Raw genomic sequence first — 18902 nt, forward strand, 5'->3', positions numbered from 1 at the left:
TCAGATTCTTCTTTTGAGTAGTGAGACAAAACGCACAAGTCCCTGTGAAGCACTGCGGTTAAAGGGGGGGAAAAAAAAGAATTTGGAGAAAGGTCAAATCTCCAGTGTCGTGTACTGTACAGTTCTGCCTGTCACGCAAACTGACCAACGCCGCTGTCCGCTTACACATGTAGCAAAGCCTGTTTCTCATGCGATCACCAAGTAAAACCTGTCAAACAGTGCACTGAGGATAGGCAGCTCCTCCAATCAGTGCTACAACTGTGCCTTCACAGCTGTATCACAGACAGAAACAACACATCCGAAGGTACAGTTCACTGCAGGTCTTTCCTAACAAACAAAGCTGTTTATCCTGCCTTCACCTGTGCACACAATCTCCCGTTCCTCGCCATGCTGGAGGCCACATCATGCGACAGGGTGCCAGAGACAGTGACAGGCACCCTAAGAGGCAGAGGGATTGTTATGAAGATGTCAGAAAAGAAAAAAAAAAAAAAACATGTAGGAATTCAGCCCATCTGAAGGTGGTGAGATTCACAGTTTTCACAAGACGGTGGCAATATTTCCATTTTATACAGGAAACACGACGTGTGCACGACAGAAATAAAACAAACGTCCATATTTGGGAAGCTTGAAGTAGTGAGATTTCTGGCTTTTTGTTTAAAAAACGAATTGTTCAAACAGTTTAGCAATTAATATTCTGTTAATCCACCAACTGATCCACTTAATCAATTCATTTCTTCAACTTTAGCAAAGATGATGACAACACAAAGGCACCCTAACTCTGTTGAAACAGACACTATTGCACAAATAGTGTTACTGTTCCATAAAGTCTAAACCCATCTGTTGGTGGGGGATTTGGAAACCCCCCCTGCAGTCACTTTTATAAAATGAACTGTAAATTGGTTTGGTGCAGGCTTTGCGAGCATCACAAAGACGTTCCTGTGATCCACTTTGCTCCACATTGTAGGTTTATCCACCTTAAGCCCCTACTTAAAAACAGCCAAATCCTAACTTCCCTGGGACTAACAGGCAGGATTCAACACTTGGATTTTGGGAATTTTACACCAAATTTTCATTATGTGCCTGAATGCCTACATTATTAAAAACACACAAACAAAAAACAGACATGCCTCAAGAAATAATGTGCTCATGTGTCAGTAATTTGTAATAAGTGGGCCCTTAAAGAAAGTGAGCTACTTCTCTTACCGTCGACACAAGCGGGTCTGGCTCTTGTAGTTCCAGCAATCTGACCCTTCTTACAAGCGCAGCGGGCCGTCTGCCTGGCGATGGTCCGCCGTGGTTGGCTGCTGTCCCTGTCCAGCGTCACAATCTCACATGTCCCCGCTGCCAGCTGGCCTGGAAATAACAGCACACCACATGAGGTAAGGTCAGAGAGATGAAATCATAAGCACGGCAAAACAAACCAGTCCGCGTTTAGGTTTTGGCGTTTGGCCGATGATCTTAATTGCATAGCAACTCATAAGTGAGGTTCAAAGGGAGAATAAATGGATCGCAAAAGTGCAATGAGAAGAAATGGCTCTGTTTCATGAGGACATGAGAGCCAGATTGGAAAGAGTGACGTAGCTGAGCGTGCACTTAGGCACTATGAGACCATGGGGTGAGGAGCTTTGCTTGTGGTCTTTTGCTGTGCGGTGCAGGGACTCACAGAAATTTAATTTCAGCTACCTAAAGAATCCCCATTTCCCATTAAAGGCCCCATTCTATCAGCACACCTCTTTCAAGGTAATGTACTCATTAGCCACGAATGAAACACATGAATACTGATGAACATTGTAATTGCTGCCAAGCCTCACCATCTTACACGCGCACACACATCCTCCATGTATTCAATCAGGCGACCTTTAGCCTTGTAGCCGGGCCCTTGCTGCTCGCAAATTAACCTTTGTCTGTGTGCGAGGACCCTCGGGTGCCATCCTGCAGAGGCTTATCAGGATCTAATTGTGATTGGCAAGAGGATGGAAGTTGTGATTAAATCTGGACTTGAGTCCTGGACACTTAGGTGGCTGGCTTAATGAACTGAGCTGTGAGGGGTCACACCCGAGGTAATGGGGATCCATCAGGATTCATCTACACGTTGGTACCTGTGGTGGCCATGGCCGCAGACGGGAAGGTGCGCAAGTGCGTACAATATGTAGCTATTGAATTCTTGTGTCTCTATAAGTGTGTGACTATATACCACGTAAAGACTTTTTTATAATTGCCTATTTTTTAGTCATTTTTGTTGCTAAATTACATAAGAGATAAAATAGGTGATGGCATTTTGTGTACCCTCCGCCCGCACTTCATCGAACCTCACCAACTCCCTGCCCTGCTCGCTCTCTCTCTAGCTTTCTCTTCTTCTGTCCTCCTTTCCTTAGTTAACATAACTTTTTCTCCGTCGTGCCTTCCCACTTAAAGCCCTACTTCCTGTTGCAACTCTTGTGTCTTGCTGGATAATAATTTTTCATGTAGGCTCCCGTGTGTGTATGCAAATCTGTGTGTGTGTGTGTGTGTGTGTGTGTGTGTGTTCACTTCCTGTATCTGACCCACACATTTCTGCAGATTATCTACTCCCCACCTTCTTCCTGCTTTCCTCTCTTTGTCACTTCATTCGCTGCAAGAAGCTGAAAAGACTGTTTGAATATCTTATGTAATGACGCAGATCGCCGTGTCACTAAAGGACCATGTGTGAAGTCAACAAGCTCAAAGACTTGACGTTGTGCCTCTCTGTTCCCTTTTCCCTGTGTTGATGGAGCTCATTAATTGCCGACATGTCATCAAGCGTTTTTTGCAGCTTTTACTGTCACAGCTGTAGCTGCTGGAGAACTGAATGAATTAGATTTAGTTGTCTTTCAATGCATATTATCTTTATACACGTGCACTAATAAGCTACTTTTAAACCCAGTATAAATATATATTATTACAGTAATTGTGCCCTGCCTTTTAAAATACTTCAGTAGCTGTATTTACTAGGATTGTGTCTATACTGTACAAACACCATTCACACTTGATACTTCTCTATCACAACCTTTTGAGTGTGCTGCAAGCACAAAAAAAAAAAACAAAAAAACTGTTAAGTTTGCCAGTAAAAGTAAACTGAAAATCTTTTATAGTTTTGTCAGATAAATGAATGTTCAAGTGCATTAACGAATAACATATTTTAATTTGTATGGCATTTGGGAAACATTTAGTACAAGCTGTTCTGATAATTGGGTTTGTAGCTTTCTAACACAATTATAGAAAATGTCCAATCAATGTTTCAGCAGGTTACTAGACGGGACCATGAATGTGTGCAAATTTTGTCAGGACATTTTTACAAAAAGCCAAAAATGTAACATAAGGAAAAGTCTTGGCCCGAAATGTTTACTCAACGGGCCATTAACGTTTTAAGCAAAACTCCATTTAATAGTTTCTGAGATCTTTCAGTCTTGATGGAAGTGATGGATAGACCAACCATTCCTAGAGCCACACCTCCAGCACAGCCAGAGATTTAATAAGTCTGTCTAGTCTTGAGTCCACTCCATAGAGATTTACAAAAGTGCATTAAAGTTTTAATAAGTTTTGGTTTCAGCTTCAAGCGTTCTATGTGTTTGCAGTTTACCTAAAACCTGTGTGCCAGAACCTAAGGACAAGCTGGTCTCAGTTCAGTCCCTCAGTAAAGCAGGAGTTGACTTCATTGCTTCTTTTCTAAAACAAATTGCTCCAAGCATCCTTGTGGCTCAGCCTACATCGTGCAGAGCCGAGGACACCACTACCATTGCCACATATAGCACAGTAAGACGAAAAAACAAACGAACGAAAAAAAGAAAAAGAACGGGCTGAACCAAAAACTCCTCAGCACAACAAAGTATACTTCCTTATTTAGGCCTAGAGGTTAAACATTACAGGATGCAAAATTCCAACAAGTCAATTACACATTTGGTCCAATAAACAAAAACAGAACATTTCTATTTTTGTGCATGGTTTTTCTAAATGAAAACATGCAAGATGTCGTCCAATCTCTTCACAGTTATCCTGTGAAGAAACTGGACTGTGAAGAGAGGAAACGGTAATCCTGTTTCCTGGAATAGCCTCGTGAATAGTGGGAAAAATCAAAAGCTGGCAGGTGTTCTCTGAAACAAACCCAAAGCTTGTACCAGTACTGCTATGATTTATCATCATCCTTATCAGCTACTGTTGTTGAGCAGTTGTCAGTTTGGCCAGCCAAATGGCTGATTGAAATGTATGTGTGGCCACCCTAGAGTGAAATGAAAGCTCTGACTGTGGCAGAAGATGGATTCGTGTGGCAGAGCGTATGGCTTAATACAACGTAATGTTATTGACATGCTCCTGTGCTTTATTATTTCTCCTGCTGCTCCTCAGCACATTGCAATTGCTCTGCCATACACGGCCATTTGACAAATGTCTAGTGCAGCTAGGAAGCATGACATCCCCCAACCCCCTCCTTCTTTTGCTTGTATCTCTTGCATATTGTCAGTGAGTTTTTTTTTTTTATTGCAGTTTAAAAGTGATTGTTTTTCCTGCGCAAGATATACATATATACATATATATACATATATATATATATATATATATATATATATATATATATATATATTAAATTAATTATAAAATGTGTGGTTTAGATTCAGAGGGAGGGGTAGTCCTTTTTTTTGTCTTTTGAAAATCTGCGATGTGCTGGAGTCACACTGGGATCGCACACTGTGCTGCAGAAGAAACACTTATATCCAGAGAATTATTTAAAAAAATAAGAGCGTCCTTCTAGGTCCAACACAAAAATGCAGCGTTCCATGAAATGCACTCACAACACTGAAGTGTAGCCTAGAGTTTTAAATTAGCCCTCATTTTTAGAGTAATAGTAGCATAAATAAAAGACATTGAGACATCAGGGGTAAAATAAGTTGGCTGATGTTAAATAAGCACCATAGCTCACACATCCAAAGCAATAAATTAAATAAAGTTAACTTTTAACAAAGGTGGGGATGAAGGGATGAAGGCATACATGTACCAGTGGTGCAGAGCCAACTCAGCCAGTAGGAGCAATGCTTCTTACACTTAGTCGCACTATTGTGGTTTGAGCCAACCAAGCAACTGACATCGGCATCCTTGTAGCACTGCAATCTCGCTAACATGGCTAAAAATATGCTGTGTAAGGTGAGGAACTTTAAATGCTGAAATATAACATATTGATCTGTGTACAAAGCAAACATTGTTGTCATGTGTGTCTGTGGAGCGCGATGACTGTGTGTTTATGTCTGTGCTTGGCTGTGAAGCTATACAAATTATGACGATGCCAACATGTGGACATGCTCGTTTCATCAAGTATGCACATGATTCATCAAAATGATGCATATAATGGCTAAAACCTTGGTAATAAAAAATTCTTTTCCACTTTAGCCAGAAACACTACATGGCAGCTTGATGTACTGTAGTTTGGAACCGGCATCACATCTGTTCTGCTTGGGAGGACAGACTGTGTACATTTTACCCATTGCCAGATTAAAATGCTATATCACTCCGGCATGCTACATCTGTTCAAAATGAGAGAGAGGAGTCAGGCGCCAAGACTACAAGTCTGAAATCCCATTTTTGATCCAAACATTGCATTAGTAGAACCTTGATGCCATCCCTCTAGGCCTGGCAGGTTAGTTTTAAATGAATCCTTTTAACAAGCCTAATCAGAGGCAGGAAGAGTCAACTGAAGAGCATGTGGTCTAATAAGAGGCAGTGTGGAGGAGACGGAATTACAGCTTTAGGTAAAAGGCCAATCGAAAGATGTAGGGCCTAAATTAAATCTCCAAAACAAGCTGCAGGAATACAATGTACAAAAACAATGGGCGCCCTGTTTCAGTCTGGAATCTGGCTGTTCTAATACAGGAAGTAATGAAGCGTTATACGCATATTTTCCCAAAATGTGACTTGTACTGAACTTAACATTTTTTGACCAACTCACATGAAATACACTGGAAACAAAAAAAGTGATTAAACACAAGAAAAAAAAGTTACATTTAACGTTCCATCGTCTCCACCAAGCTGTAGATTGCTCTTAGAATGAACTGAAATCCCTTCAAACTGCCTCAGCTTAGAGAAGGCATTCATTTCCCCTCTAACACTGATAGAGTGACCAAAAACCCATCATAAAGCCAGCCTTGAAATTATTAATACCCTGCCGTATGCTGCCATGAGTCAGAGAAAGTTATGGAGACAATTCTCATTGGGAGCACTCTCTCATCATGATGAGAGAGAAAGAAAGAAGAGAGGGAGAGAACTGTGGTCTGGCTGATCTATTTCGGGTGAAGAAAGCTTGTGCGAGCACTTCTCTTACTTTGTGGAGTCACTCCCAAAAGTGTTTCAATTTTCCCTTTCTATCCATTTTTCTAAAATGCTTGGGCACGCAGCAGGCAAAAAACACTAAAACATAAACACATGCACTTTTAAGAATGGAAGCACACATGCAGCAAATAAATGCACGTTGTATTATCTAATTGAATGCTGCCAGTACTGAAAATCACTTTCGGGTGTGGTTACTCTTTAAGGTATGAGCCCTCTAGTGGGTGAATGCAGAAATAGACACAGTGAGTATATAGTGGGGTGAGAGTGCCCAAAAATAATAAACAATAATTTTGATCATGAAGCTATCATAGATTGTTGATTTAGGCTCATACATGTGCAGCAACAATTAGGTGATACACAGAAAAGTCATTTGCTATTAGTCTGATAATCAATTAATAGTTTATAAAAGTACTAAAATACTGCATAGTGTCATTTTACTCAAGTCCCAGCATTCCTTTAAACAGCTGCATTTATGATACAGGCTTTTGGGCACATATTCATAAACTTAAAGCTTTCATTTTTTTCTCTTTTGCAATGATTCGATTAAAAATAAATGTAATTCCCTGTGTAGCCTAATAGGGTTTTCATAATGAAGGGCCCCCCTTTTTCCTACTGTGACCTTGTGTAAAGCACGTAAGGAATGGTGTTTTCCCATGAGATGCCCTCTTTTCCCCAGCGTTAGTGTTTTAGAATAATGAACTCTGCTTAATAACAGGGTGTTGGCGTGAAACAATGAATGATCATCAATTAAAAACGGTGGGAGAAAAAGGGAAAACAAATGACCCCGGTAACCCTTTGTAACACAGAAAGCTTATGTGCGTATATGCACACTCGCAAGCATACTGTACCAGTGCTACTTCATTACTGAAATTAAGCACATTTTCTGCCCCCAGAGAATACGTCACAACAGGGCAATGATGATAAGGTGAAGTCCCCTAAATGTTGCTATGATTCTGCAGACTATAGACCCCTGGGTGAATGTGTGAAAGTCCAATCATTCCTCTCTTTCTGCATCCTTGGGGGACAGACGCTAGGTGTGTCAGATGGTGTTAGGCTCCTGATCAAAGCCAGCTGGGCTCCAATGTGTGAAAATCTATAATAAAGCATCTGCAAGTGGTTGTGTAGTTGAGAGTGAACGTACTTGTGTGGCGCCGCATGAACGGACTCGCTCATTCACATGTTGCTTAACTGCAGTTGCCATTTTACTTTTAAACGGGCTCTTTTGCATTTATATTCAGAATTTAGCAAAAAAGGGTTATTTCTTGCCTTCGTTCCATCTTCCATTTATTCTTTCAACACACACAGAGGCACTCAGCAGGGTGCAGGACATTCACACTTTACAACTCCAGCCCTTTGCCAACAAAATATCATTTGAATGAGGAAATTCTTGAGAAGGAAAGTCTTTATTCCCATCTCCAAAACTTTCAGTCATTGTTGTGATGATATTTTGGAAAGTGACGCTTTTAAAACGTGACATGAAGAAGAATGTGGAGCTACAGTGATGGCCCGGAGGAAACACAGCTAATCTCACAAGTCACAGTTGCAGTCACCATAGAGAGAGTAATGGATTTATATTTCTGCATCACGGTGTCACAGAGGCTCAGCAGCCCTGCTGGAGGCATCACTAGAGCTGAGGTGCAACTCATCAAAAATGTAACTGCTGCTTGGGGCTAGAGGGGCTACACAGATACAACACAGAGACAAAGTGCGACTGGTCAAGCTGAGCTACTTGCACTTGTCCTTTTACGTTTCTCACCCCAGCGAATGAACAATGCTTCAGTTTCACCTAATTAAGATGCTGAACATACTGTAGATACACGCGATGGGTAGTCCGTCATTGCTAAAGCATCACTTTCCCCCCAAAGTTCACATTATTTTTCATGACTTCACACCTTAGAGATACTTGTTTTGTTGGCGAAGTTGGTGGTGTGGGGTTAGTGGCTTCTGTGATCAATAGACCATTGGCTGACCATGTGACATTCCCCGAACGCCACACATATATGTCAAGTGAATGTTCCTTAGTTGCAAAATGATCTGTTCAGTTCACCAAAAAAAAAATAAACAAACATGGTTTTGATGAACTCCACTTTTTTTAGCACGCTACGTGCAAGGATGGTTCACAGAGCGCTATCGAGTCTTTCATTTCCAGCTGCAGCAAATTCTTGAGGTAAACATGTTGTGTGTGTAAATGGAGTTCGAAACAGCCGCTGGAGGACAGAGGAGAATCTGGGCTGCTAGGAAAGATATATTTAAAGCAATCTAAACAGCCACATCGATTTTTGGTGAATAAAATATCAGATATAATTTCAACACATATCCTGTTTTTTTTTTTATTTTTTTAAATCAACCTAAAAGGATCATTACAACAGCTCTGTTGTGAGACACTAGCCAGACACATTTCACTATGGTAAAACTTATGTAATAATGTGGTAATGAAGTTCACAGAGCACTAAACATAATGTTGACGATCAGTTAAATGAAAGTGGCTGTGATATTAATTATGTTGTGGCGTTATCTATCTTTTTATGATCGCACGTTGTGGAAATCGGATGCAGCGACACAAGTGCGAAGCCTTTGCACACTTGTTTATGGGAGTGGCAGAGTGCATGGATCCTTTCACTGCAGCTTGATCAGCATGCAGGCTGAGGTGCAGGGGGGGAGCGGTGATTGAATACAGAGGCTGCAGGCCCCGGCGCTGCCTTTAATCTCCCCTCCCCATTTAACTTGGCCTCTGTGCTGCCGCTCTGCCCAGGCTCAGCTGGGGCATAAAGGCACACACACATACATATCTCTCTGTCCGCCAGCCTATCCGAGTCCTATCTGTCCCGTGATCTGTCTTTTGTGTCCCCCTCTCTCATTCTGTTTTTGTCCCTATTACAGTGCTTCATCATCACTGTTTGTCCTCTGACTTCTGAAATGCTTGTATAGTGAAAAATAAACACCTAAAGGAGAACTACACAGGAAGTTAGTGCAATGATAGCGATTTTCTGCAATGTAAAATACTTGTCAAGGCCAATTTCTGATTTGATTTCATACTGTTAGCCAAAGGGGAACACGGCAGATTGCATATAATAAAATCAGTAGCAGGTTTAGGGGTTGGGTTGTAGTTATCTTTAACAATAAAGTGCTTCATTATTCGTATTGCTGCATCCATGCTCCTGAATTATCATTATTGTCAGCACCTTTAAAATGAAGTCCTCATCCTGCAGCACAGGTGCCTGTGCAGGAGTTCTTCGCTGGCAGGTTCTGCTTCAGACGTTTGAAGTGGTATACCAAAGAGTTTTCTTCCTCTAAATGTTGTTGTAAGAATGTTGTCCTCTTCCACAATTGGCATCATAAAGAGTCATTAAAATTGACAGGGAAGAAAAGTTGTTTTAAAAGCGTTCTTTTATACGTGTACGTTTAGCCTAGAGAAAATAAAAAGGCATCTTTTTTGTGTCTCACCTAATTTCAGTGGAACTGCAGGTAAACCCTTATTTTTGTTGTTTTGTGTAAAGACGTTGGCAAATCCTATTAACAGCTGAACCCAATTCAGTGTGTTGAGCCCAGTGGGTGATGCATACCTTCCTTAAGTTCTGCAAGAAAAGATAAGGGCATTGTCATTGGTCCTCCAACAGCGTATAGCAGTTTATAAAAATCCAGTTTTCTAAAGACAGTGACCTAAGCAAGCACACAGAGAGGATAATGGTTCTTGAGCGTTTAATTATTTAAAAGCACGAGAGTCAATATATGAACAGGCAACACTGTACTTCTTGGCCACATAGAAGAAAATAGCTCAAGAAATAGCTTCAAGAAACTTTTTAATTTACTACCCAGTAACTGCTTTTACAGAGAAACAGGGAGTAGAGGTCTAAAGTGTAGTGCAATAACACTAACGCAGCTGTAACCCAGGAGAGGCTCATCTAAGCAGGTCTGGTGATAGTCAAAATGCACCAATAATTGCAGCAACTTGGCAGCAGTGCCAGGCTGAAAGTTATTATCATTATTTTAACAGTGGGGGGAAAAAGGCCATAAGCAAGACTTAGGATACAGGAGTTGAAAACAAAAGTGAGACACAACCATTAGAATATCCACTTTCATTATTGGGTGGACCGTTCCAGCAGTGCTTCAATAAGTAAAAGTGAGGGTGATTTTTTTAGCCTCAACAAGCCAAGTGAAGTGAGAGAAATGGATTGAATAGTGCGTTGGTCTGCTCCAACATATGCTGCAATTGTTTGCAAGCCCATCTGAAGCGTATAGTACTGTACATACATTAGCAACCACGTCTAGAAACAGAAACCAAATAAGTATAGATTTAGCAAACAGTCATTTACCACTCGCCTTCAGCTGTTTCATACAAGTAAATAGTCAAGAAAAATACCAAACATAAAAATAAAAGCACAACCTCCTATGCACCCAACTACCATTTCGCAACATAAGGGTGCCAATAAAAGCCAGACAGACGGTGACAGTGAAGCATGCAGCTGTCACTTCATTGAGACTTCAAAGTTTGCAATTCGTGTTGCTGTGTGTGGATGTCAGTGTGTCTGAGAGTAAAAGGAGGAAAAAACAGAGATATGATGGATGGAGAGAGGAGGCAAATGAGAGAGGGAAATATGTTCCAGAAGAAAATGAGGTGGAGATGGAGCTAAAGGACGAGAGGGAGAAAGAGAGAGTAGAAATAACTGAGTGGTCTGTGGTACGAGCAAAGTTATTCAGTCAGGTTTATCAGTCCCTACTTCTCTTCACCTCCCTCTCTACCAGAAGAGCTGAATAGAGATGATTCTCTCGTTTGAACAAAAGGCCTTTTCCTAATCATTGCAATAATTCTGCCAGCAGCTGACTGACTGACAATGAGACAACTACTCAGAGCACGAAACACACAGCTCATCTCATGTCAGACCATTGTTAAGTGTGGCTTTCATTCATGTATACACACACATTTGCACAAGTTACGCTCCCTCAGAGCTGCGTGTCATGACTGCTGCAGTTTTGTGCTCATTGGAAATACCCACACTCAGACATGCCATCTGATTGAAGCATGTAAGAGAGAGGAAGAAACAAATGTGTTCGTCTGCCTTTTCTTTCTTCATTTCAAATGCTCCACAGATGAATAATTTGGTGTCCATATGATGCTAGACTGCCAGACACAGGGACAAGCTGTCAGACACTGTCTTTTGTTGGTGCTGGTGCAATAACAAAACTAGGCCGTGGGGTTTAGTGTTGAGACTGATTGATTTTTTTTATTTATTTTTTTTTATGGAAAGGTCAAGTTTTTATTCTGGCAACAGATTTTCTGATCACTGACCTGCCCACTGGTTGGATTCTGGAGGACTGTCTTAATATGAACAAAAAGAAAAAAATAGTAGCTTCAAGCTTTGAAGATAAATAATCAAACATGGAATGAAAGTAACAAGCACGTACTGTGGCCTGCATCTAATCAAATGAGCTGGACCTATTCAGCTTTTGCATCATCTGATCTTTATTTCATTTATAGCAGAGCAAAATGATCTTCTTCACTTCCCTTTGTTATTTACGTTAACTGAAAAAGCATATTAATCGCGCCTTATTAGCACATATTTCTAATCATTTATCAGTCAGTATCTTGATGCTACAGGTTTTACCTTTTGGTATAATCACAATCTGTGTACCTACAAATCTGGCAGGTGGGTGCCAGGAGCCACTCCTCTGGCCCTGCTGATAAATGCATTACTAACCAACACAGCAGCACTGCAGCGTACTACATAGGTGCAAAGAGAAGCTAATGTGATGTTTGTTATGCAGAAAATCATGGTGACTTACATCCCTTTGGTTAAAGGTTTAATAAGTAATTTACTGTATAGCAGTTGTAGTGTTTCTCCTAAAACGTGCCACAGTAATGTACTGTAATTATACTCAATGAATGATAAACACGTTAAATGACTGTGAAGTATATATATTAAAAGTATTATATTCTTTATGTTAGAGTAAAGTGGTGTAAAATGAAAGTGCAAGAAATAAAATGCATAATACACATTCCACAGGGAAGAAACTGTTAATGGAGGAAATCCCTCAAGGCCTATTTTTTCCTGAACAGCCTATATAATTGGGTTACTAAGCAGTTGCTCAATCCTATAAGCCCACCTATTTTGTTCAGCTAAGCTTGAATCATCAGGTTTGCAAAAAGGCACTCATTTATCAATACCCAGAATGCTACTGTGTCTAGCTCTAAACCCGAAAAGGGAAATGGTAGAATAGAAGGTTAACATTGAGTTGTACATATACTGCCAGACAAAAGTTCGAACACAACTTCTCCGTCAGTGGTTGTCCTTCCTTTCTTAACATTTAGCTTTGGCACAGATGAGTTCTCTCATCAGATTCACGAGGTAGTCGCCTGTAATGGTTTTTAGTTTGCAGACTCCCTTGTCAAGAGTTCCTTTGTGACATTTCTTTCCTTCTTAATGTGCCATCAGCTACCTTGTGCAGAGGAAGGGTGGGTACAGAGTCAATTGCTTTAGTAGTGCTAATAAAACTACTGTACAAATCCATAATTTTTGGCAAGAAACACTTAGAGAGTTAAGAGAAAAGATGGTCCATCATTACTTTAGAGAATCAGAAAACTGTCATTTGATCTGATGAGTCCAAATCTGAAATTTTTGGTTTTAACAGTTTGACACAGAGAGAGTGTGAACAGATGGTTCCTCAGTGTGTGGTGGAGGAGGTGTGATGTTGTGGGGATGCTTTGCCGCTGACACTGTTAGTTTGACTTAGTCAAAACTGAAGGCACACTTAACCAGCATGGCTACCACCGCATTTTGCAGCAACATGCTATCCCATCTAGTTTACACTTAGTAGGGGAATCATTTGCTCACCTCTAGGTTATGTAAGAGCTATTTGTCCAAGAAGGAGAGTGACAGATAGATAGAATCAACAGATCCGAATCCAACTGAGATAGTTTAGGATGAGTTGGAGTCAGAGAGTACCAACAAGTACTTAACACCTCTGGGAACTCCTTCAAGAACTGTTGGTTAACTAAGAGAATGCCAATAGTGTGTCATCAAAGCAAAAGGTGTATACTTTGAACAATTGAAAATATAAAACACATTCTGGGTAATTCAGTTCTTCACATAATTCAATTTTTATTCAGTCATTATTTTAACGTATTCAGTATTAATGTACAATGTTGAAAATAATTCAAAATAATAAAAACAACTGAAGGAGAAGGTGCGTCCAAACTTTGCACTGGTATCGTGTCGTTTTGATGACTACACCTTGTATTCATCATTACTCCTAATCTTAAAAGATACGGTGCACTGCTTAAGTGTCATTATGACTCTCATTTTCAAAATGTCTTGTGGTGTACTTGCAAATACAGAATACTGTAGCAAACACATGTAAGTGATGAAAAGATGACAGGTCTGTGACAGCCTCTTCCTGTGCATGACAGCCTAGCATTCCTCACGTCCTATTTTGTACGTCTACCATCAATCTGCTATCAAGTTATTCATGCTGAGAACAACTGAAGTGAATAAATGAAAGAAATGACAAAAATACTCTCACTCTGTCTTAGATTTTTGGATCGGGTGACACCTCAGTGCATGGCCTTCTCTTTTGTCTAATTTGCAGTGTGTATATGTGAATCACAGGGAAGGGTGTCAGCCGGGGTCATATATTTGATGGTACAACAAAGACTGGATATAGAGGTGATTACAATTGGAATCCACATGCACAAAAGTGATAAGAAGGAGAAGGTTAGATCTCTTTGATATAGGCTGATCTGACTTATAGCACTGTCCGCTAAAAGCTTGAAAGGTGTCACAGGGACACTTAATTTCACCTGATAAAGTACATTATGTTTTGGTTGTAAAAAAAAAACGTGGTAGTGACGCATCTCTAATTTACATGGTGATATGTGATTTACTGCTGCAACTGTTATGTATGTGCCATCTCTGGAACATAAACCTATCAGAAGTTGCTACTCCAGTCGTTTTTTACCTTCAAATACCAGCGCCTGGACTTGAATTTGAGAAAAAATAAAAACTTGGTGGAGTCATCTGCACTGTTGGTGGGTAACGTCAGTGGCCATAATTCTCATTGAGACACGCAAATACATCATCTCCTCAAAAACTCCCCTCCCATTGCTACAAACAGCAGCAAAAACAACCACATAAAAAGCCAAACTGTGTTTTATATTTCTCTATTCTGGTGGGGGAAGCTGTTTGGCCAGACATTTGCTCATGAATATTTAGGCAGTTGTGTTATGAATATGCATTAGGATGCTAGAGCAGTGCTATCAGCACAGAGATTTATGAGCTTGTATAGGAAATAATGATAAAGGAGAAGATAACCTGGCTACTGGTATGATGAACAGAATGCACACGGCAAAACAGAAGGGAAGACATACACATGCAACTAACCATGATTTTTCTTAACATAAAATCCACCATCTGGTCTGAAACACAAAACAAAGAATGTACAACACTTTAAATTTGAACAAAACAAAGCCAAACTCGACTGCCAGTGGGAAATATTATGAAATGTTATTTTTGTCATTTTTAGGGGTGACGGTGTGGTGTGTTTCTCCTCCTTCTCCTACACCGGGAAGCACAGTTTCACAATCTTTTTTTATTTCTTTATCTGTGCGATGCAGTACCTTTATGTGTGTGTCATTTGGGCATGTGTGGAGCCTCTTAAAGTGTGTCAACACTGATAACACACCTTACTGCCCACCCCGTGCTCGGTGAGATATCGCAGTCTTACGCCTCAGGTGCAGGAAAGCCAGGAATAAGAAGAAGAGATGCATACAGAAAAATACCAAAATGGATTGGATTATTCCCTCCAGGAAGAAGGTGCAGATTGGCATGTGAACCATGCTGAAACCTCCAGGATACAATTTCAGTTTAAAGAGAAGGTTTTGTTGTGTACAGTTATAATTTTCCTGGAAGTGAAGGTGCTGCAGTTGCTGACAAATATATCCAATGCAACGGAGCAAAAACAAAATACTAATATTAACAGATTTAGTATGAGGATTTAGGTAGTGTAGCTGTATTCTGTTACTTCAATATCCATTCTACTATGCTGAATATTAAGGGTATTTATTTGGATATAGTTTAAATATGCTACAACAAAAATATAACTTATTGTGGAGAGGTTCTGTCAAATACTCCTGTCATCCAGGGTCATTCAACAACTTGGCAGAAATGTTCTCCTACAAGTGTTTGAGTGAAACTTATTGTTCTGACCAATCAGAGAAGTCTAGATATTTTAGCTTGAGTTTAACTTTACACTTAGGTTTAACAGTTTTATTTGTTGCCATTTTGAAATTACTAAAACCTGAGGCGCTAGGCAGAGCAGAGAACAGAGAGAACTTAGCAGAGTGGAGTCAATTGAGTTCATGTTTAGCTAGTGCTAGATTATTTCCCAAATATTGATGATTTCTGTAATAAAATATAGTAAAACACTTTTTTCTATAAGCTAAGTTTAAAATTCTTTTGAATTGCATGATGAGATGGTCCCAGCAGCTAAGGCCTGATATGGATTTGAACTTAGTTTTTAAGTTGACATTTGAGCTGCTCTAACTTAGAATTAAATGCAAAGTTTCTTGTCTGAAAAGTTGATTTATGTTATTTGCTATCATTTTAAAAAAGTGATCGCTTAAAGCTACAACATGCAACTTTAGTTTGTGTTGACATGAGACTCAAAATCAGTCTACTGTGCTCTGCTTTGCCCTTCCTCCTCCTGCTCTATTGTACTCTGCTCCAATCTGCAGACCACACAACTACTAGCCCTTCATTGTTTTAAAATTACAATAACTAAGATGCTCCAAAAAGTACAAATCAAACAGAAATAACAGAAAATTTTAGTAACTTAAAGAGAAAAGCCTAACTCAAAAACCTGTAGGCAAACATCTCTGCACAGTAAGTCTGGGTCACACAACATATTTCTAGTAAAAATATTTGAAGATGTAAGTTTGTGCAATAAATATTTTATAACTAAATAAATCACGCTGGTGTCTACAGGTCGCACATGTGGAGCATGTGAAACTCTTTATAGATCTATAGAAATTGTGAGTACAAAGTGATGATGAAATCATCACAACAAACTGCTCCACTTAATCCCACATGTCGACATGAAGTCACTGTGTAAACCTGCCTACTGCAGGAAAATACATCATTTTATTCAACAAAACACCAAGTGTGTAGTCAAATACAAGGGAGGAGGACAATAACTCCCAATGCAGCAGAGAACTATGTACCCTGTACACACAATGTTCCACAATAACTGGATGAGCAGGAGCTGATGGCTCGGCACAGTTGCTGTTTTCAAAGCTAACAAAGTCTTTGTGCACATCACAAAGGTAGTGCCTGGCAATTGACTCCTGCAATAAAAAAAAAATACTGCTGCAGGTATTGAGAAGAAAGCAAAAAGAGATACAAGAAGCGAAAGAAATAATGCATTGTATATCACAGCAAGTGGTGACACAATGGTGGTACTTTGGGAGTTGAAGAGTGCACTGCTTCTTTCATTGTAGCATATCCGCGTCCATTTTTTTTAAGAGTTCATCACAACCTGAATTCTTATCCTGCACCCTGCTCTTGGCAACACAGCCTGCTTCCACAGAGGAAGCAGCACTGCTTACAGTGACAACAGCATTTTGCATAACAAAAGAGGAGGAAATAGGAAAGCAGGGGGAAAAAAAAAGACGTAGAGATGGGAGCATGTCGAGTGTGTGGAGGAAGCTCTCCGCTTATGAATATGTGCGTGAGCGCGGTCGAATCTGTCCGTGTGTTTGCATGTTCACATGCATGTGCATAAGTAATAAAGCCAGGAGCTAGAGCTGGAGCACAGACAGTCAATGCGCTTTAATGGAGACTATGTGCTCACTGCGGTGCGGCATAAATGATAAATTATTCATTGGCTTCAACACCAGCGCTATCATCAGGCTTCTGCTGTTATTGCCAGCTGATGGTCAGCTGTCGCTTTAAGTTGCAAAAAGGGGGGGAAAAAAAAAACTTGTGCACTAAAAAGGTCACGGGATAAAGGACGTGGTGACGCCGCATTACACTGCCTTTGAGAAGTTGTGACTGAGTTAGGGTCCAGTTGTTTACAGCTCCTAAAACTCCTCTTTGTATCCCACCGTCCTCACTCATTCCCAAACACGTTTTCCTTCCCCTGCCCTCTCCCTGTCCGCTCCCATTTGTCGTCCTTTTTATATGGTGGTCATCTGTATCTTCTCTGTGTCCCCCTGTCCTTGCATTCATGGGTCCCCTCTTCCCTCCCTGCCCCACCGCCGCCGCTCTTTCTTGCTCCCAGAACCCCTATTTCTGTCTCTATCTCCAGTGGAGGAGGTGCCAGGGCAGTGTAATTGGTATTCAGGCTCTGTCAGAGCCAAAGCAGAGCCCTGTTAGCAGAATAAGAGAGGAAACATTCTTATCTGGATTTCCACGGTAACCAGAGGGTGGGTGGGGGACTCTGCTACGCTTGCTGTTCTTATTATTTTTTATTTTTCTTTCCTTTTTCTTTTTTTTTTGGTCTTGTTTTCAATTGTTTTCTCTCATCGTCCTCCCCCTGCTGTCTGTGCTAATTATTGACGGGCTGTGTTGCAGGCTTCTAAGTGCACACACACACACACACACACACACACACACACACACACACACACACACACACACACACACACAGACTGAAGTCTATAAAGAAACACCAGTGCGCGTGCATAAAAAAGCGCACGCGTCTACACAGTGAAGCACAGAAGAACACCTGCCTGCATGCGCACGCACACATTTTATAGGCCCCCGCAAAGACGTTCACTGGCGCAGCTTCACAACATCTGCATCAACCACAGTTATTACACACTCAGTCTCTTCCTCTGTCCTCTGTTTTGTCTCCTCTCATTTCCAGAAGGCTACACTACAAAACACATGTACTTGCACTGCACCATTATGGGGCTATTTTGAGGACATCGTGTAAATGAGACCGGCTCTCGACTCAAACTGCTGCATCCCTGCACACAATGCCATCGAATCAGATCTAATCAAAGCGACTAAATATATATATATATATATAAGCTTTTTAAAAGTGTGTATACAAAACGATATCATTCAATTTTACAGTTTCAAATCTTATACTTCGACTTTTTTTTCAATTTTGTAATTGTATGTATTTTATATTATTTTTGTTGATGTTGTTTTTTACTGTTTTAGCTCTTAACGAGGCACAAACTCATGGAAAATCAGAAAGGCGCCAGGAAAGGCGTCATTAATGTCTTTCACCTTTGACCGCGAGCAGGTTTTTACTCTACAGTACTAGTGGGAGCTAATTACGTTCAACACCCCAGGTAACGATGAGTTTACAACAACAACTGATATCATGTCAGCCTGGACTGTATTGCTTGAGAAAGGATCATTGTGAGACGCCACTCAAAATAAATGGATATGAAGTTACATTATTAGATCTGAATATCTATTTGACAAGGCACATTTAGGTATTTATAAGCTGTAATTAATGGTTTCATTAATGGGTAATGCATTATTTGCAAATGCCTCAACTTTGCTTCCTATTAAATTCATAAAAGTGACTTTTATTCTACACTGTTTGACCACCCACCTCTAGAC

At 40.4% G+C, this 18902-nt stretch overlaps 1 protein-coding gene across 2 annotated transcripts in view; it reads right to left on the minus strand.

Moving 5' to 3' along the window:
* tafa5 (TAFA chemokine like family member 5) overlaps nt 1-18902 on the minus strand; it is a 103241-nt gene that overhangs the window by 39645 nt on the left and 44694 nt on the right. For both annotated transcript variants that reach the window (XM_026363395.1, XM_026363396.1), the window contains exon 2: nt 1204-1353. In XM_026363395.1, coding sequence (XP_026219180.1) covers nt 1204-1353 — 150 coding nt within the window. The remainder of the gene's footprint in view (nt 1-1203; nt 1354-18902) is intronic.

Source organism: Anabas testudineus, chromosome 23 (assembly GCF_900324465.2).
Source record: "Anabas testudineus chromosome 23, fAnaTes1.2, whole genome shotgun sequence".
In the NCBI taxonomy this organism is placed as follows: Eukaryota; Metazoa; Chordata; class Actinopteri; order Anabantiformes; family Anabantidae; genus Anabas; species Anabas testudineus.